The sequence below is a fragment of the Lutra lutra genome, chromosome 5 (genome assembly GCF_902655055.1).
Source record: "Lutra lutra chromosome 5, mLutLut1.2, whole genome shotgun sequence".
Lineage (NCBI taxonomy): Eukaryota > Metazoa > Chordata > Mammalia > Carnivora > Mustelidae > Lutra > Lutra lutra.
In genome coordinates this window covers 13020708-13041432 of record NC_062282.1, presented here as the reverse complement: position 1 = coordinate 13041432, position 20725 = coordinate 13020708, and the positions used below count along the sequence as shown (strand labels likewise).

Sequence of the window (20725 nt, the reverse complement as noted above, 5' to 3'; positions counted from 1 at the left end):
TGCTTTCCTTAAAGTCTGTCTTAGAACTATTTAGGTTTCCGGGGCAATTTTGCCTTAAGAAAATAAGAACATCCACGCCAGGGCCCCTGCTCTTAGGGCAGCTCGTCCTGCCTGGCGTCTCTTGGGGTGTGGTGGGCAGGGGCCCAGACTAGCTCTGTCCTGTAAGTACTCCACTTCTTCTTCCTGAACATGAAGTCAGAAGACAGGATCAAGGTCAGAGATGACTGCCTCTCAGATACCCCGCGTTCCCCGACACGTGCAAGGAGCTCAGGACCAGTTTCTCCTAGCTCTGATACCATGAAACACTCCAGGAGTTCACTTCTCTGTCTCTTTTTTCATGTAGAAAGGGCTCCCAGAAATTGCTTTTAGGAAAATTGCCTCCCTCTGTCACTTGGGTCTGTGGCTAAAGCACTGAGGCTATTATTGCCTGTTCTCCCTCTTATTCTATTTCTCAGATTTAAACACAGGCGCACCGGATGGAGGAGACACACACACGGACCCACTGGGAACCAGAAGTCCCTCTTGGGGCTCCATTCAAATAATGCAATAAACATACTAAGATTGCTTATGTCATCCTGCCTTTGAAAACTGCAGAGATTAGGGAATTTTAAAAAATAACCTGATATATACACTTGAATGAAGATCAGATCAAAATAACTTTTCCTTCATGTGCCAATTATAGTCAGTAGTGGGGGAAAAAAACAACTCTCCTTCTGCAGAAATTTTATACCTCCAATGTCAGGTTTTATTTTCCTCTAGTCTCAATCTAATTAATTTAAAAAATTCATGTGAATTCTTATAGCTCTTAATTTTGAAAAATCTGTTTTTCATACTTGATGATCTGTCTAGCTCAAGGTTCTTGGGCACACTCAAATAAACCAGGTAGAGTTACCCGTTGGTAATATATTCACATTTCATTATAGAACTTCAGATAAATAAATACTGCATATTCCTGCAGTCTTTGATTATATGAGACGTATGTTTACATGTTGAAAACCAAGGTAATATTTTTCTCTTGCTTTCAATATTGCTTCACTCTGCTATTTTCTTCCCACCAGGCAAAGCAGATTAAAGTTACACGTGATCAAACCTTTTACTGACACGGAGCTCAAAATGCAGCTTTTCTGATTCTGTGATATTATATGAGGAAAAGTGAAGAATTTGTCCAAGAATTTAAGGATAATTCAATTCTTGGTGACCACAGATGAGTTCTTCTCACTGCAGAGGGCCAGTGGTCATGCCCGGGTTGTTTTGTTCCTAAAATGATGCTTTTAGATTGTCTTCCTTCCTGTGGCTTGCTTTCCACAAATATAAACCAATTAGCATAAGCAAAGCATGATTAAGAAAGTAAATCAACTCGGGAAAAAGAATTCTAATGCATTCCAAGCAAAATATAAATGACTTTTGGAATCTCTCTTGTTTAAAATTTTCCATGCTCTCTGGCACTTCTCAGCATGATTCAGAAGTTGACAATATTTCCTGAAGGAGTTTCATTGAAAAACAACATATTTACTTAAGGAGTTTGAAAGAAATTAACATTGGAAATTGGAAAGTGCCATAATTTAGGGCAGAAAGAAAATGGGTTTGCCGGAGACCCCAGTAGAGCCTTTGGTTCTCGCGTTGTCAGGCAGGATCATCAACCATATGGATGAGTGTGTTTAAGGAGAAATTTAGGCAAAGTTCATGAAACGTTCATAAAAAATAACCCTTGGGTTATTGCAGAGAGACAAACTATCTATGGATAGATATAAAGTCTAGCAAAAATTTCCGAGTGAAAAACGTAGTTACCACGGGAACAGTCCCCTTCCTCACGTTCTTCGGGGCCCGTGTAGACGCTGTCCTGCACAGAGGGCTTGAGGATGCCTGGTGGAACAGGAGAGCCACGACCCTAGAATCCAGAGTGACTGGGTGGGCTTCCTCTATGGGAAGTGGGGAGGACAGATGTCTGCCACCGACACCCCCACAACGTCTTCTCAGAGCCCCACCCCGTTCAAAACTGTCAGCAAGTTTGATGGCAAGACTCCAAATAGATGTAGCTTCCTTTTTTTTTTTTTTGAAATCACAGAACACTGGGAGCCCAGATCCAGTCTTTCATGGGCCTTGTACACTCTCCCACCCCAGTCACACCAGCACCAGCACCCCCAAGTCTGGGATCTGAGCTGCGGAAAGCCTTCTGTGGGCGGCACTTCAGGCTGCCCCGGAAGGAAAGCCCCCCTACAATCGTAGGAGATGGCATTGCTGGGGCTGTCCAGTGTCCTAGGAAAGGCTGATGTGGAAGCATCTGCCTGACTCCTAAGGCATGTGGAAAAGGCGGCTCCGCTTAAACAGCGGTTGGCAGAATAGCTAGGGAACTTGACTAGTCTCGTACTTCCTTTTTGAGTCTTCATATCACAGTTTTCCCTCCTGATGTAAAAGACGATCAGCCCCTTCTGCTCCAAGAAACGCTTCCATTTCCTGAGCGGTGGCTCGACGAGGCATCTGTATCCCTCCAGTGACACAGTTTGGCTACTGAGGAGAATGTGGTCCAGCCGCTAATGCAGGGAGGACAAAAGCCTCCTTCTACACTTGCCCAGAGCCTTTCTGGGATCCCCTTCAAACATGGTCCCAGGCCGAGGCTGGTCTGTCTGGGAGGGCGGCCGCTCTGCTGGGTCTAGTACCACCATGGCCATGACCGCTACCAGACTTGCGTGCTCTGCTAGCTCATTTGGAATCATTTCTTAAAAAGAGTAGAACTCCTTGGCAAGCATCGATCATTCCTTCCTGACTTCAGTGTGTCTGAGCAGGCACCATGCCCCAGGAAATGCCACGGCTTCCTTTAGACAGAGTCCGAAGCAGGAGTCGGTCCTCTGGTCCCTACATTTCTCGCTTCTGAGCACATCGAGGTCAGGCCCATCAGGGGAGGAGCAGAGTGGAGCTTTGTAACTCACAACTGTCGGAGGAAAAACAAACCTTCACCTTTTCTATGTTTTGAGAAGTAGTCCATTATTATCACTTCACTCTGGAGGTACAAATTAAAGGCTTTTCTATGCCTTAATGATACTGAAGTTTACGAATTTCTCTAAAGGTTATGATCATGGCTGATTATTAGAGACGTTGCTGCCTTTAAACCCCAGGAAATAGAATAGAAGGACTTGTTTTTGCTACTTGTCCTTCAGTGCAGCACCTGAAACGGACTCTCAAAGCAAATTAACTCTTTAGGCCTCCTCATGGGGGAGAAAACACAAGCCATTGCCTTCCTCTCCTTTGACCTTGTAAAGTTCAAGCTCTTTTGGAGAAATGTTGAATAGTTAGCAGAGCAACCGACCAAACATGCTCATATTGTTGACTTCTATTTCCTCCCGAGAAAAGGTGACCCTTTCGGCTGTCTCTCTCGACTGGGGGCAGCGGAGCCGAAGGGGCGCCAGTCATGTACGAAGCCAACATTTCCTGGGTGTTGACTGTGTTTATTGCCTGGACTTCAGGGTAGAGGTATTAATAGAACAGGGTCCACTGCCCGTTTTTGAACAGCCCATGATCTAAGCATGGTTGTTACATTTTGAAATGGTTTAAAAAATATTGAGAGAAGAATATTATTTCGTGACATATGAAAATTACATCAAATATAAATTTCAGTGCCCATAAATAACGTTTTATTGGAACGCAGACCTACCCTTTCATTTATGTGCTGTCAATGAGTAGTTACAATCTCGTCAGTGAGAGACCATAATGTTCACATAGCCTTAAGTATTTACTGTCTGGCCCTTTCCAGAAAGGGTTTGTGGAGCCTGGAATGTAACATATTCTCTCCTCTCCAGCTGCTGGCGAGAGACAGGGAAATAAGCAATTGAAATGGGAAATGGAAGGTGCTGGGAGACAAATACATGTGAGGCAGGTGTGAGGAGTTTGGTTAGACATCCTCACGGGGCAGCAGAATCTATGGGGAGGAAGCAATCTTGAGCTACACTTTAGTTTATTTGAGCTACGCTTTAAAGAAGAGCATGAAAGGGGCCAGAGAGAGGCAGCTGCCTGAGCCTGTCGACACCTGAAAAAGTGTATTTTGGAGGACTCCTAGGGAATTGGGTGTGACAAGAGCAAAAGATGCTTGCTGGGGGAGTAGCAGAGGAAATGAGGTCTGATTGTCTAGAGGGATCCTGTGGATGGGACGTGGGTGTGGGACCCAACCCAGAAAGCTCAGAGAACCCCTGGAGGGTGGTCTGCTGCACATGACTGGGCAGCGTGATGTTAAAGAAAGAGCTCTGGGGGTGGGGGTGGGGGCGGGGTCGAAGGGGGTGGCGGGCTCAGAGGACATGCTAGGAAGGCAAGAAGATAATAAGCCAGGCAAGGTTTAGGCCCATCATTAATGTAGATGGACAGCTGCTGGAATTAAAAGAGGTTGATCACAAGATAACAGTGATGAAATCAGTGGAGGCTGGGCGGAAATGGGGAGGTAAAGGAGAGGGGCCATCAGGTGTAATTCAAAGAGTCTGATTGGCAGATGGGAGGAAAAGATGATAAGTTCTGTTTGAACATTTTCTTTTTGCAGAAGTTCTGAAGAATCAAGTGGAAATGGCCAGGAAGTGGCTGGATATAGGAGTCTGGAGCACAGGGTAGAAATTTGAGCTGGAGATGGACATGTGGTAGTCGAAGCCTCAGTCTGCAGGGAAAAGTGGTCTCGGCAAGATGAACAGCAGTTTGAGGAACACAGAGAGTCAAAGAACAGGCAGTGGGCATGACTAGGGGAGAAAAAAGTGGGTCAGACAAGGTGAAGAGGAAGGAAGGAACTTTGGGGAAGGGGAGCACACATGCCAGTAGTGCCAGGTGCCAGGAGAGTCGGTGAATGAAGCCAAAATGTACTCACTGTATTTGGCAGTATGGGTGTTGGATGACTAGACACAAGGTTATGGTGGCCGAGAGTGGCTGGGACAGGCAGAAGGGGGCTTGGAATGTAGGTTCACAAATCTTGGCTGAACAAAGACATAGTCAAATAAGGGCAGAACCTGGAGTTGGGTGTGGAATTGAGAAAAGTTCCTGTTTTATTTGTTTTAATGGTAGAGCCAGCCAGGGACAAATGCTGAGAAGAAAGATCCAGAAGAAACCAGAGTAAGATTGAAGAATGAACAGCTTGTTGCCTATGTGAACTTGGAACTGGCACCCAGCACTCAGGGGAGGGGTCGACCTTGCTCAGGAGGGGCGTGGTGCCCCTGAGAAGGGCTAGAAGGCGAAGAGTGGGCACAGCGGGGCGTGGCTGACTGTGCTGCTCCTGGAGAACAAGTTGAAGGGCTTCCTGGCAGAAGACCTCCCGTTCTCAGTCAAGTTGGTAGTAGGGTCTGAGGGGAACATTCAAAATGAAAATCAATGCGGGGGGCTTTGGTCCCTGCCCTGGGCAAGATAGAGCGCCCCCTGGAGCCTGGAATGAGGGTGGCCCCAGTCTGCAAGGCCCCGTGGCTCTATTTTTCACTCACTGGGGACAAGGAGCAAGTGGAGAGAGGCGAACTTCGAGGCTGGACTGAGATCGGGTTTGTGCAGAGTTGCAGAGAGCCGAGCAGCGCTGGCGGTCTTGACTTTCATCTCCAGGGCTGGGAGAGTGATTCCGGGGTGGTGGTGGGGGGGTGTTTTCTTGACGCTGGGGAAGGAACCAAAGCCAGAAAGAAGTGGCCGATGGGGAAGGAATGTGCTGTCCAGGGGCTCGGCCTTCAGGAGGTGGAGGAGGGCGCGCAGAGATTAAGAAAGTGGGTAAGAAGCCCGGGAGGCATTGGCTGTTGGCACCCGGTGGGAGAGTCTTGCGGCTGGAGCGGTTTCTGGAAGGGAAGGGCCCAGGCGGGAGTGAAGGGGGGCGCAGCAGAGGGCGAGGGTCCTATACCTCAGGTCATGGTCGGATCATCCACAGCAGCCTGAAACACGAAGTCGTGTGTGTCAAGAGGGCCGAGGGAGGCCGGGAACCAGGGGACAGAGCACCGAGGATGGTTGAGAGCGGCCAAGGGGCCAAGAGGGGCTGCCTTCGTGGCTACCCTGGGTGCTCACGTGATCACACGTGTTTTGTGCAACTTCTTTTGCATGGCTTTACTGTTTTCTGGAAGAAGAGCTGTGGGAATTTAAATGCGTGAGGCTCCTGCACAACCAAGCAGCCTTTGAAGGATCCAAGTGTGTCCCTAGGCCTGTGGGAGACCCGGTTGGTATTGAGGCCACTGGCTCAGAACCAGAAGTTCTCCTGGGAGAAGATCAGAGTCGATTGTGTGGCAGAGGGAATCATGATATGAAAAGGCAGCTCCCGAGCCTAAAATCCTGGAGATGGTTCTTCCGAACCTGCCTCTCTCTGGATCTCCTGGCTCCAGGCTATTCTGCAGCCAAGAACTTTGTTCACCAAAGAGAATGTGAATATGATCCCTCCTCTGATGATGCGTCCGTGGGCAGTGCAGAGGCTGGGGGCCTGGGGCCAGATATGCAGGAACAAGGTTTTAAAGACCACACTGTGATAATGGCTCAGATTTTGTTTTCTAATCCGAGTACTATACAAAAGGATTTTCCTCAGATTTCCCATTTCATCTTCACAACACTCTCCTGCCAGGTGTAAGTGCTGTTGCTGTTCCTGTCTCAGAGATGAAAGCACTCCAGGCACCATTAAGGAGGACCCCCCCCCACTCCCACCCAAGGTCACACAGAGTGGAAGAGGGACTTGAGACTGGAATCCAGACCTTGTCCTCCAGAGCCTGTGTCAGAATATTTATGTGATTCAGTTAATTCAATTTATTACTTAGTAAATACCCCTTCATGTATGCTGAGCTTGAATGGTTCATTTGCAAGATGATGTTGTTTATTCAGGAAGTGAAACCACCATCAGTTGGTGTCTCAAACACCTGAGGCTAACAATGGGAACAAATACCTTTTTGAGGGAGGGGGGAGCTGAATTTAGATCAGGAATGGGGAAAAAAATTTCCTCCCAAACCCAAAGTGATGTAGCCATTTTGCGAAACCTTTACTCATGTATTCGAAATTAATAGAGCCATACAGAACATACAGAAATACTAGTAGAGAATGGGAAAGACTTAATACAGCATTCCAAGAGCAATCGCTTTCCACTGATCTGAGTGAGACAATTTCCAAATAAGAATTACATATGTAAAGAATCACATCTAAACCTTGAATTTTGTTGCTAGGTCACAGAATAGAGTATTAGGGAAAGCTGAGGTCTGAGCATTTTAATATTCAGGGTAAAAAATCCATTAATACTTTGGAATAAAGAAAACCTTACTGAGGTTGCGTGAATGAAATCAAAGAGTTAGAAATTTTATTTATGTTTAGGTGGTTGCTTCTGTTCGGAATTTTTACCCACTGCCTGTACAATTTAAAAGAAATGAAAAACAAAGCCAACAAAGATGAAGTAACCCATTGCAGTCCTAAAGATAAACAGGGTCTGGATATTTTAGTTTAGATCTTTTGAAGTATTGTTCTAGTCCTGAAAAATAGAACAGCTAATACATATATGCTTTGCGCTAGAGATGAATAAAATCATCTGTGAGTTTGCAGTAGACGGTTTGTCCATTGGAGAAGAAGGCAGATTAAATTAGCTGGGCTTCTACGTGCCACTAGGAAAAGCCCACTAACAGTCTCCTAAGAATTATGTTTGCTCGGGGGCACCTGTGTGGCTCAGTCCTTTCAGCATCTGTCTCTTGATCTCAGTTTGGAGCCTACTTAAGAAAAACAAAAGATCTGTGTTCAGTCCATATACTAGAATGTGGGGGAAAGAAATGGAAATCTATCAAAGTAGATCCCCAATTCTAAAAACTTTAATTAATACATAAAATGGACATTGATAGGGTTTTAACCCCATACTGCTATGCTGGGGTTTGCAGAGTTACTTCTATAAATTGTGAGGGTCACTGTAATCCTTCCCAGTGCTGCAGTGTACTCTTTAAGATAAAGACCAGAGGAGAACTTACAATTCATCCCGGCTTTGGGTGTTACTGAAGAGATTGTGATTCTATCTCCTTCATGGTATAATATCTCCTGGACACTAGTGTGGACTGACTTTGGCCAAGGATGGCTCTTGAGGTCTGAGACCTTGCAGAGTATAAAGCACACTGGACTAGGCATCAAAGGTCTGGCTCTGATCCTGGGCTCTAGCACTAACTGTGGACCCTTGGGCAAACCATGTCACTTCTCTGGGCCTCAGAATCCTCATGACCCAAAACAAAGGGATTAGATGAAATCATACCCAGTATTTTCTAATTTTGAAATTCAGTGACTACGTCCACTGCTGATTGCTGTGATAGATGACGTCACCCCTTTGCTGCAAGGTGTTTCATCTGCTCATGACTTGAAGGACAGACTTGAAGTTGTATTCAGCAGAAATTAAACTAGTTCTAATCCATGCTCCCAGATATAGGAGGACTCTAGGATATCTTTGTCATCTCTAAGGGCAGTGGGCTTATTCCTTCCTTTCTTTGATTGAAACAGTCATATCCATAGGTGACTTTTTTTCACAGACACTTTTGGGTAGAAACTTAGATGATATAACAATTCTTCTCTCCTGTGAATTCTCTTAATCCTTTAAAAAATGAACATATCATGTGTTTTGTAACATGTAACAAAATCTGCAGCTTTTGAGGAATGTTCTGTGACTGTGCCAGAGGTAGATTTGAAAGGCAGGGCTAGTCATTGAAAGATCAGGAATCTCCTATCTACTAAGAAAAGAAATAATTAAAATGATTGATTGACGGATTGGCTTCTTAGAACAGCAGATAGTCAGATGAATGGACAATCTCTTTTATGCTCCCTGTTTTGCATGGAAATAGCAGAGAAGAATCCATATCGACCTCTTAGGCCTTAGGCCCGAGTGTAGTCATTTTGTGACTAGCTGGGTTTGTGGATGCGGGGAGACATTTGATGACCAGGGAACAACACCATGGAGGAATCAGCTACAGTTTACTGGGACTGAAAATAAGTCTTTGAAAGGAATTGAGCTCTTCTAGCCCCTGCCAGGCCATGTGTGTGTGTGTATGTGTTTGTGTGTGTGTGTGTGTGTGTGTGTGTGTGTGTGTGTGTGTGTATGCATACATATGCTTATATATGTATGAAACATGGGCCTCGATTCCTAAGCCTTTTTTATCTCTAGTCTTAGAGTGCATGTCGCATGTCTCAGTGTCTTAGTTTGATATCTTAAGGTAGTACTTTACCATTTTAAAGAATAATACTTTAATTTAATTTTGTGTTCATGACACCGTCTTGACTAGATTTAAGTTGACCCTTGTCATCCCTTAAATCCCAGTGATGGCTACTCTTCTCTTTCTCATTCCTTCTCAGTCAGTGAAGATTTTTGAGTTTCTGCTGTGTTTCAAACATTGAAGTAGGAGTTGGACTCCTGTCCTCAGGGAGCACATGGCTGATTGAGGTCATGGGCATAGAAAAAAATTATTCTAGTACAGGTAATAAGGAAAATAGTGCAGGTATTTCCTTTGTGGTGAGGTAGAAGGTAGGAGAGAAGGATTAATTTTGAGTGGGCCAGAGAAGAAATTATGAGAGAATTTGGACCTTGAAGATGTTTAATAATGGTTCATCATGAAAATGTAGGAGAGTGGATCATTCCAGAGAAGTCTCTTTCTTACAGCTTTATCACAGGTTTGCTCAGAAGATAGAATTAGCAGAATTTAGTGCAAGAGGATTGAAGAGCCTAAGTGATTCCAAGGTTTTAGCCTAACTGACTTGGGGATGGTCAGTAACTGAAATAGGGATAGCAGGTCAAGAAACAATAAATAAATAAATAAACAACAACAACAAAAAAGAAACAAATTCAACCTTTGTCAGGACCTTTTGGAAAAGAGTGTGCTTCATTCCCTGCCAGTTAGTAAACTATTATACGCCTTATTAAAATTTGGCTTTGCCATCTTGTTCAATTGCCAGGCAATGACATCATCAACACAGAAGATCTAGCACCTGTGTGCTCTTTGCATCCAGCCTGGTGACTGGGCTTCACTGAGCAGACAGGAGGAGAGGGAGAGTGGCAGGGTCATAGGACAGACACCATCAGTTTTCTTTTGTGAACTCCGAGAGGAGCAATCACTCAGGGTCTTCACTGTTGTAATAATCTTTTCCCCACGGGTACTCTTGTGTACTCTACTTTGGGGCTGGGTGGGTCAGATCATCAGTATTCGGAAATAGCCAGCCTCTAGTTGCAGGAGTTTTTGTGCTGTGGGAAGTTTGTGAATAATTCTTATTCTTATTACATTTCTTGCACAGAAAATTTTACCAATAGTTTGAGTGTTTAAGTCCCTGGGCTTTATGCTTTCATGATTAGCCTGACATTCTCAACTTAAATCTATGAATTAATATATTCTCAGAATGACATATATATATAAAATTTATATTCAACAATGGAAAAATCAACTCATCTTTTTTAGTTGTAAGTGCATGTTATGTGTGCTATTTCTTAACATTATTTGTTCTGATATGGGCAACACCGGAAATACATTTTCACAAAAATCCCCATGTATAATCAGGACATTGTAGGTCCCAGAGACTTGACTTTTAAGATATCAGTTTATGATGGCTTTGTCTTGTGAATCCAGGGACTTCAGTGACGGTATATATTATATCGTCTTCCAGTCTTCATCTCTGTAAGTTTTATATTTTTGCACTTTTGTTTTTTTCTTTAAGATGTGCATATAGTTCAGTTCACAAAAAGCATTCAGTGTATAAAGAAAGAATCACTCATGATTATTTCTTCAAGGTTCATATTAACAAGATTCAACAATGGCAGAGTGACTTTTTTTTAAAGATTTTATTTATTTGAAAGAGAGAACAAGTGGGAAAGGAACAGAGGGATAAGCAGATTACCTGCTGAGCAGGGACCCCCCCCCCACCTCCCCACCAACTTGAGGCTTGATCCCAGGACCCTGAGATCATGACCTGAGCCTAAGATAGACACTTGACCAACTGAGCCACTCAGGTGCCCCATGGGGGAGTGACTTTTAAAGTGTTTATCTCTATAGTCACATCTAAGTCTCCATAACTGTTGAGCATTTAAATTTGGGGTATGTTGGGAAAATGCTCCAGGAAGATTAATGCATTTTATGAGATGCTAGCAAAGATCATGCAACAAAGGGTATCTTGGACCACAGTCTTATTTAGTTAATACTCTTTGAACAACCATGCTCTGGTCTTTGAGTAATGGAAATTAAGGGGTCAAACATGGGTCTACTTTATGAGATTGACTCTAAACTGTTCTTAAGTGGGATTAAATGGGACCCAAAGTCCCCGTTCTGCTTCTGCTGCACACTGACTTCTCAGGAGGACATCGGTTGTATTTTGTAGAGTATGTGTAAATTTCACTGTGTGAGGTGGGGAGAGAGGGAGAGAGACCAAAAGAAATCTTGGCAATGGACAGTGGTGAAATTTAATCTAGAAATCTTGGAATTTTCACAGTCAAGAGCCTTTTCTGGCAAAATATCTGCTGTGTGTTGCAAATTCTTCAGCTCTTGCAAAGGTCGTTTTGATTGAACAGTACACAGGGCTTTAGCCTTTATCCCTTTGTGGACCTTGCACTTCTTGGGAAAGCTCAGGGTGGATGCAGCTTCCCAGATGAGGCTCTCACCAACGTAATGTTGCCCTCAACAACTTTCTTCTTGTGGGTAGGGAGAGGAGAAAGGGGCTATTTCATTGGGCCTCTTAGAGATATAACAGTGTCGGTGACACACAAGGATATTAAAAATGGCAGCTAACTATATAACTTTGCCCAAATCACAGTCTCCAAGGCTTAATTTACTCATATTTTAAATGAGGGTGTTGTAGACCTACATGGTCTGTCTTTGTTCAAGCCTTTATAACAAAATACCACAGACTGGATGGCTGAAACAAAGGACATTTATTTTTTACAGTTCTGAAGGCTGGGAAATCCATGGTCAGGATGTCAGCATGTTCAGTGTTCAGTCGTGTCTCTCATTTTGGTTTGAGGATGGTTGTCATTCTCATGTGGCCTCACATGGCCTTTTCTTGGTGTCTCTTCCACTTTACAGAAAGGCATTAATCCTATCATGAAAGCCTCCCCCCATGACTTAAAATAGCTCTAATAACTCTCCCAAAGGTCCCACCTCGAAATACCATCACATGAAGGATTAGGGCTTCAACAGTTATTAAATCTCTCCATGTCTCAATTTCCTCAACCATGAAATTGTTCAATTACAGTATCTATCTGTAGAGTCGATGTCAAGATTAAGTGAAAATCATGCAAATAAAGCACTTAGTACAGTGCTTGGCACAAAACAGATCCTTGATAAAAATTTAAGTTTTGAAAAACAACCAAACTTATTTGAAATAGCTGAAACAGGTAACACAAGAAATGAAATTTTTTGATCGGTAGTTTGGTTGTTAATATCAAAATTTGTTTTTGACTATAAATTTGGCAAGTCTCTGTTCATCATAACACATCATTTGTTTGTATTGAAATAGACACGAACAAGTGGTGTGTATGTGCGCACACATGTCTGAGCATATACCTTGATAGTCTGTATGAGCATGTACCTTGATAGTCTCCCCCATCATTTCTTTGGGTAATTCATTTTCTACTACCATATAAGAATTTCAACCAACACACCACTTACAAATTTGGGAGATATTTTACCTATACACGAATACTGTGCTTTTATTTCAGTGAAACCAGAAACATTTAAACTTGCTCTTTTTAAAGAAGATTATTCCCTAACAAAAGTGTTCCTTTTGCACATCAATAAAATGGTGCTCCAATTAAATGTTACTGGCAGGGAAATGATAACCACACATACACACACATAATTACTGAACTCTCAAAACCCCAAATTCCTATGAATCATACCTTGTTGACATCCATGCTATTAATAATGTAGCAAGTACCCTAAAATATTTAATATTTACATTTTAGCAGAAATTATCATTGCTTTTCCTTTCACGTCTGGTGGCTCAGATGAAAAATGTACATCTAAGAATAAATCTAAGCCTATTCTTATATGACCTGAAATATCAAGGTGACAAGTTCATTTAAAGCTTAATTTGAGGTGTTGCTCAGATAGTGAAGCTACTAGAGGAAGTGAGTTTCTCAGTTGTGAAACAAGAGGAGACAAGATCGCCAGTAAGGAAGTATGGCAGCATGATTTTTAATTGTTGGATTTTCAGCCTGTGAGCTAAAGTCAAATGAATCCTTACTCTTGAATTTCAGTGATGGGAGTAGCCATATGTTCTCATTACCTCAAGTACAAAAGGCATTTGCTGCGATTCTAGAGGGTTCAGAGAAGAAAGGGGGAAATGTACCTTCCAGGGGACAACGTTGGGGGTGGAGTGCATTCTCCTGTTTCAGGAAACTTTAAGCTCCTCAAGGGCAAGGAATAATTTCGAACGCTCATGGAGGAATAAAACAAAATCTAAGCATCATTCATAACTTGAAATGCAATTAAGAAGCAGCACGTGGAGCTGGAAATTCAAGAGGACTATGGCTTCATGAAAACTTCAAGTAACTCTCTCAGTTCCGTTCAAAATGTCCTATAAAGACCTGTGGCATTTATTTGTGCACATTGGGTACATTTATGTATTTAGAAAAGGGCTACCAGGAATGCATTCCCAGAAAGTGACTGTAAGCTCTAGTAAGTGATCTGATTTCTGGCCTCTTAAAGGAAATCGATAAAAGAAGAATAGGGTCCTGTGAAATGAGTGGTTTCCTGGGGTGAGGCCATCCGCCAGAATGAACCTGTTGCAAGCTGTAATGGTTTTGTGATTAGTGTGAATGAATGTTTCTCACCACATAGATTCACTATTGACTTTTTAGTTAATAATAATGTCTTGTGTTTATAGAGCCACCATCTCGAGGAAATTTGAGTGCTTTATAATTGATGAATTTCAATTTATATTCATACTATCCTGCTGAAAGTATAGATTAGGTACTCTGATTGTATTTTAATGAGGAAAAATAGAACCAGAAACGTTAAATCATGGCCCACAGAGATTTCAGAAGGCTAATGATAGAATCATCAATTAATATCTGGTAGTCTGTCTTTTAACTCTGGCCGTTTCCCAAAAAACGTCTGATCAGTTGTGTCAGTCATTCCTTAGGAAACGAAGCTGACCAAAACACAATTTTTGCAATTGGTATGATTAACAGAAGTTTCCATTCCTTCTCATTATTTTGGTGATATTCTGCAATTATCTATTTTTATTTATTGGACCACATGCATGTTTTAGTGGCCTATGTTCACATCCTTGGAATACTTTAAAGCCACATGTATCAGAAGTTTATCTCCTGGGAAGGGAGCAATATAAAACTTAAATTCTGATATGAGACAGTTGTGATTTAAAAACAAAAACAAAAACTGGGTATCTCCATCACCTACCTGTCATTGTTTTAGCTGACCAAAAAATGAAGTAATCCTCTCAAAAAAATCCATGTTCAAAACCCTTACTTATTGTACCTATGGGAAGATAACTATCATCCTTTCAATCACCCATTTATGCAGCCTTAAAAATGTGAGACTCTGATTCTTCCTGCTTCTTACATTACTATTTCTATCATTTTTTTAAATCTGGCAAGAGTATTACTTTGTCCCTCTAGATTTTCCTTACTGTTTCCACTCTGCTCTCCACATGCAATGTGGAAACCTCCCTATTTGTCACCACTACTTTAGTTGTCTATCCCTCAATAAATCTTAGGCAAATTTTCCTAATAAATTCTCTGAATTTTTTAACATATGAATTATTCAGGCAGAAAAAAGTACACAGAATATGTTGAGCAACCACATCTCCACCCCCAAAATTAAAAAAAAAAAAAAGTGACATTAGAGATACAGTGAGAAGGCCTATTTGAAGCCTCTCCTGGACCTTGTTACTTTTCTTAGCTCCCCACCATGTCTTTCATGGTTATTATTTTTATGCATGTTTTTATACTTTTTACATAGATTCACTATTGGCTTTTTAATTAAAAATGATTTACTAACCCCATCATTTCTTTCTGAAACTTGCAGGGGTTTTTTTAATGTGACTTTGAGATTTCTGCTCAAAATCTTAAGATTTCTCCATCTTCGTGCATGTGACCTTGTTCCCTTTACTTGTGTGGCTGTGATCCAATGAGCCACATAATACAGTTGATCCATTCTTCTTAGAATGCACTTTGAGATTGTTTGGGATTTTCCCCCTCAAATGTGAACGATTATGAAATAAGCATTTTTTAAAAGATTTATTTATTTGAGAGAGAGAGAGAAGTGGGTAGGGGCAGATGGAGAGGGCAAGAGAGAATCTCAAGCGGATTCACTCCCACCCTCCCCCTCCACCCACCACCTGGTCCTGGTCCAAGCACAGAGCCTGATGCAGGGCTCAATCTCACGACCCTGAGATCAGGGCTTGAGCTGAAACCAAGAGTCAGACACTTTACCGACTGAGCCACCCAGGCGCCCCTACATAGTAAACATTTTTAGTGCACTTCCTTGTTCTCATTTGTGAGCGTTTCTCTGGGGTTCTGTACTCTAAGATCTAAATACTGGGAGGTAAATCTGCTCACTTTCAATTAAACAGTGCCTGTAGCCACCTGACGTGCTGTATTTTTTTTTTAAAGAGTTTATTTATTTGATAGACGGAGATCACAAGCAGGCAGAGAGGCAGGCAGAGGGAGAGAGGGAAGCAGGCTCCCTGCTGAGCAGAGAGCCCGACGTGGGGCTCGATCCCAGGATCCTGAGATCATGACCCTGAGATCATGAGCTAAGCCGAACGCAGAGGCTTAACCCACTGAGCCACTCAGGCGCTCCTGTCATGCCATATTTATGTGCCATCTTCCATCTAAGAAAAGACGCTTACTGATCTCTCTACCGACTTTCAGTGGAGTTTGAGCCTCATAAAGTAGAGTTCCTTCTCGCTTCTCAAATGAAGGGACCTCCCCAAGGAATTTCTTTTTGTGAGGGGTCACCAATTCAAAAGCTCTTGGACCAGGCTGAATGTAACTGAAAAATGCAAGGTGTGGCGGCATCTAGGCAGGATGGTAGAGATGGAGCCTGGTGTCCCAGTTACAGGCTGCCAGTTTACGATCCCTAACCTTGTTTATTTTCTTGAGAGTCTGTCTCAGAAATTTGTAATCATCCCGAACAAAGAGCAAGGACTCTAGAACGAGCCTGCCTGGGTTTGAAACCCCCCTCCACAGCTACTCGTTGTCTGCTCTGGAGCTCCTTCCTTGTTTGTAAAATGGGGGATGGGCTCATGGTGAAAACTCAATGAAGTGTAATATATTCGAAACTCTCAAGTAGGTGCTACATACATTTTTGTTGAATTACTGAAGAAAGTAAAAATAAGAAGAATGTGTATCATACCTCCTGTGTGTCAGACATTGTTTTAGGAACTAGGAAGATGGTAATGACTTGAATATGTATTTCTTTCCTAAATTACCAGTTGAGACCAAAGTCCCCAGTATGTTGCTTGGCCCACAGTGGGCAGTCAGAGATGATGAATGAATCAGTAAACCTAATGATTCTCTTATGGCAATGTGCGTGCCCAAGGTATGTTCTCAGCTGTAATGGGGGCAAGTTAATTATATTCATGAGACCTTTGCTCTGTGCTTGTTAGTGTCCTTATTCTTTGGAGACTGATTATTCCTGTGTAATATGGAAAGTAGCTTACCATTAGCCATAATATTTGAGAAGTCAGGATACCATGTTTTTTGATGATGATGAGTAACAGAGAATTGACTATTTTTTTTTCAATCCCTTACCTGTATATAAAGTAAGATTCTTAACTTTTTTGATCATGATGGGCCTTTTTTATTTTTCCATGAATTTTAGGTCTCATTGTCCATGAAGGAGCTGCAGTTTACAGAGTATTTAAGCGCTGGCGAGCTGTTAACTTACACTGGGATGTATTAAATTACGATAAAGCCACAGACATCGAAGAAAGTAGCCGGGGAGAGTCTTCCACAAGCAGGACTTTATGGCTGCCATTGACGGCTCTGCGGAACAGGAACTTGGTCCACCCGACGCAGTTAACCTCCCCGAGGTTCCAGTGTGGCTACGTGTTGCTGCATCTGTTCAATCGGATGAGGCCCCATGAAGATTTGTCAGAGGATAATAGCTCAGGGGAGGTTGTGATGAGAGTGACTTCTGTGTGACACAAGTGTAAGGAGGTGTGGCGCAGACCACCCTGCACATTTTGGAATGTAATTGCAATGAATGGCAAAACCATAGCACTTCTAAAAACACACATCTATGAACTTTTTAAAATTTATGCTTTTTATATGAACATTTGAATTGCAAATACATTTTTCTGAAAAAAAAAAAAAAGAGTTCTCTGGTTCTTTGTTTTCTGACTTGTCACATCTTTTATAAGTTGGTACTTGAAATCATTTTACGTATAATTTAACTCTACTTGGTTAAAAGAATGATGAAAGTTATCCTTAAGGCTGAAACTATTTTTTCTTGCTTGTTTTAAATATATTTTTGTCAAACTTTTTGCTCCATGTGTAGTTTTTCAGGCATGCTACTAGCGGGAAAGAGTTGGGAACTCTGCGGGCAGGTGCCAAAGTGCCAACTGGCGATGCGACGCTGTGTACTGGCCCTCTGTGTGCCTCGTGCTTATTGGCAAATGTGAGCGGGACTTTTTTGCTGGGTCGAAATAATCTGTCACCAGGAATGCAAATCCTAGGAATGTTGGCCTGTTTTCTAGCTTCTGAAACAGCACAGAGAGCTTATAAAAAGTTAAAGATGAGTGGAAAAAAAAAAGTTTTACTCCAGTATGTATGACATACTGTGTTACATACAAGGAGGCAGGCACTCTGGATACTCCTAGCCCTAAAACCCACCAACACATTGTGTCATTGCTCATGCATAATAATAACACTGCCTCACATTTGTATAACCTCTTACAGACCGATCATAGTCACTTGGGTTAATTATTGGTGTCTTGATTTCTGTGAGCCCTATCTTAATTAGATTTTCTTTTTGTAAAAGCTTATATACCTACTTAATCATTTAAACACTGATTCTATTACTTGGTTTAATGAAGTCCCTGGAAATATATTCACCAGCAGCGAGAAATGTTTCTCTTTCGCTAGATAAGTATTTTTAAATGAAAAGAGGAAAAGAAAAATGAGGCTATTGATTCCCCAGGAACAGTTTGCTAACTAGTGGCACCTGGAGATTTTCCACCTTTTAATCCTCCTAATGGAGGGAAATGGCACAGTTTAATGAGCAATGACAGGATAAATGAAGAGGCAGGCAGTCATGCTTTCCTTAGAAACAGTAGTTGAACACGTAAGTCATTTGAAGTAATTGATGATTAGATTTTAAAGCATACGAAATAAAATGCTTTACATTCTATTTTCTAAAAATGACCTCTGAACGATTAATGATAGAACAGTTAATGTGAATAGGTAACACTGTGATTCCAACATAACAAATCCCACCAGTACTTGAAATAATATTTTCCCAGTTAAACTGTCACAAAGGAGTTAAGGATGTGATCATTTTGCAGAAATGGGAAGGAATCCAGAAGTCACAGAAGAAAGAAAACAACTACTGTTCAGGGGCAGATGTAGGAAGAAAGAGTGTTACACATGCTCATTCTTTATGTTGTTTGTGTGTTTTCTTTTTAAGATTTATTTATTTTAGAGAGAGACAGAATGCATGAGTGGGGGAGGGGCAGAAGGAAAGGATCTTCAAGCAGACTCCCCACTGGTCTTGTGCGGAACACTACAGAGCCCAACACGGGGCTCTATCCCACGACCCATGAGATCATGACCTGAGTGGAAACCAAGAGCCAGACGCTTAACCTACTGAGCCACCCAGGCGCCCCTCTATGTCATTTGTTTTAACCGATATTAATGAGCACAATCCTGGGTGAGGCACTGGGTATAAATTTGGTCCCTGTCTCTCAGAATGTGGCCACCTGCGATCAGAGCAGATCATGGAATAGAGACACCAGGAATGCTAATCTGTTTTCAAAGAAGCAATCCATTATTTGGACCCCACACGTGTTCATGTTTGTCCTGGACTGTTCAATCACCAGGAGGAGTCTTCGACAACACCATGTTTAATGGAGAATCATTGTAGGCACTGTTCAGAGCCTCTCATTAAAAATACTAGACAAGGGGACTTAGACACAGACTAGACGATCACTGCTCTGTATTTAGCAAGTCTGCCCTCCTAATTAGCATACACTTTTGTATTCACATCAACTCACTAGAAACAAAAAGGGGTAATGGATGAGAAACCCCTCGCTGTAGCATTAGGTGGGTGCAGGAAGTGGAGAGGTCACTTTGAGAGTACAGAGTGGGTTTGTCAGCCTGGAAGGAGTATGCGCCCCTAGGCTCTCCTGCTTTCCAGCACCTTGCCCTTTGGATATACATTTTGTCTACACCTGCCATTTCCCCTCTTCACCTTCACAAACCCCACCTCCTAACACACCCACACATAGTCATGTGCCCACATGTGACCAAGTCAAGGTTCAAATGGGATCTGGTAGAACCACCACTCAATGAAACGTACCATCAGTGAAATTATTACATAGAAACTTAAAAGAAGCGCTCCAGATGGGGAGGGGACATGCATTTAAAGAACTGAATTCACTGCTTAACAATTAAAATTTTAATACACAATATGAGTTATATAAACAATTAACTTTCAGCTATAAATGCTGTAATTCAAGCTTGGGCAGCCTTAAATATCAAAAATATTTATGCTAAGGAAATAGTTGGAAATATTTTCATTATTTTAAAAATATTTTCCAATATTGTAAAAACGTAGACCTATAGGCCCTCTGTCTCTTTTCAATCACTCATATGAGGGACAAACATTTACAGAGTACTTCCCGTGTGCCAGAGGCTGTGAGCAGTGGGCCACAGGATAACTCAGGTTCGCAGGGAGACTGTGGGGCCATGCTGCACTGCAGCATACGTGTTGGGATAGAGGTGAGCAAAAGGCAGTGGCAGGCCAGAGAAGCCGATTTCCCTGGGGTAGCTGGGGAAGGCATCACAGAGGAGCTGGCATTACTTGGGTGTTGAAGCATGAGTAGAAGTTTGCCAATGGAACAAATGGAGAAGAACATTCTGGGAATAGCTCCTTGTGGGTAGAAGATAGGCTTGTTTCAGTAATGATGAGAGATTTCACGTTGCGGAGCAGAGGGTACATGTGAAGACACGATCCATTTCTACGGGGTTGACTAGGTAGCTGGGACTAAACTCCACAGGGAACCATGCAACTGGTAAGACTGGCAAAGTCATTTTTGGGAGAATAAATGTCCTTTAGGCCCATACCTAAGGGCAGCACTCACTTCTCAAGATGGGACTAAAATATAATGGATTGTGGTCATACCCTCAAAAGAGTTTGGAGAAATCCTACGAAATGAAATAGTAGGCAGCGATCATACAGAAATCTACTGCTATAGATTAGATAATGCAAGAGAAATATGGGGGCATGGAATGGGCTTTCCTCCCTCTCCCAGAAGAGAGCAAAATGCATAATTCTGAAGAGGAAAGCACATTGTAAATCTTGTGAGGTAGAAGACAGCATCTCCATTACTGAAAATACTCCTAAACACTTCCCAGGATAAAGATTATCATCTGATTGCTCCTAAACATGATTAATTATTTTTTTATTCTATATGTCTCATTAACTAAATAGATGACAAAATTAAGCAAGCTCTCTCTGTTGCTTCTGTTTTGGACTGGGACTGCTATTCTTCTTTTTGTTTTTTCCCCACACTGTTAGCATAGCCTAATATTTTTGATGATGTGCTAATCAACCCTCCCTTATCGATGGAG

At 42.3% G+C, this 20725-nt stretch overlaps 1 protein-coding gene across 1 annotated transcript in view; it reads left to right on the top strand.

The window, feature by feature from the left end:
- The window catches only part of MARCHF11 (membrane associated ring-CH-type finger 11), a 102458-nt gene extending 85187 nt beyond the window's left edge, over nt 1-17271 (top strand). The window contains exon 4 of the mRNA XM_047730526.1: nt 16755-17271. Coding sequence (XP_047586482.1) covers nt 16755-17077 — 323 coding nt within the window. The 3' untranslated portion in view covers nt 17078-17271. The remainder of the gene's footprint in view (nt 1-16754) is intronic.
- The last annotated feature ends 3454 nt before the right edge of the window (nt 17272-20725 follow it).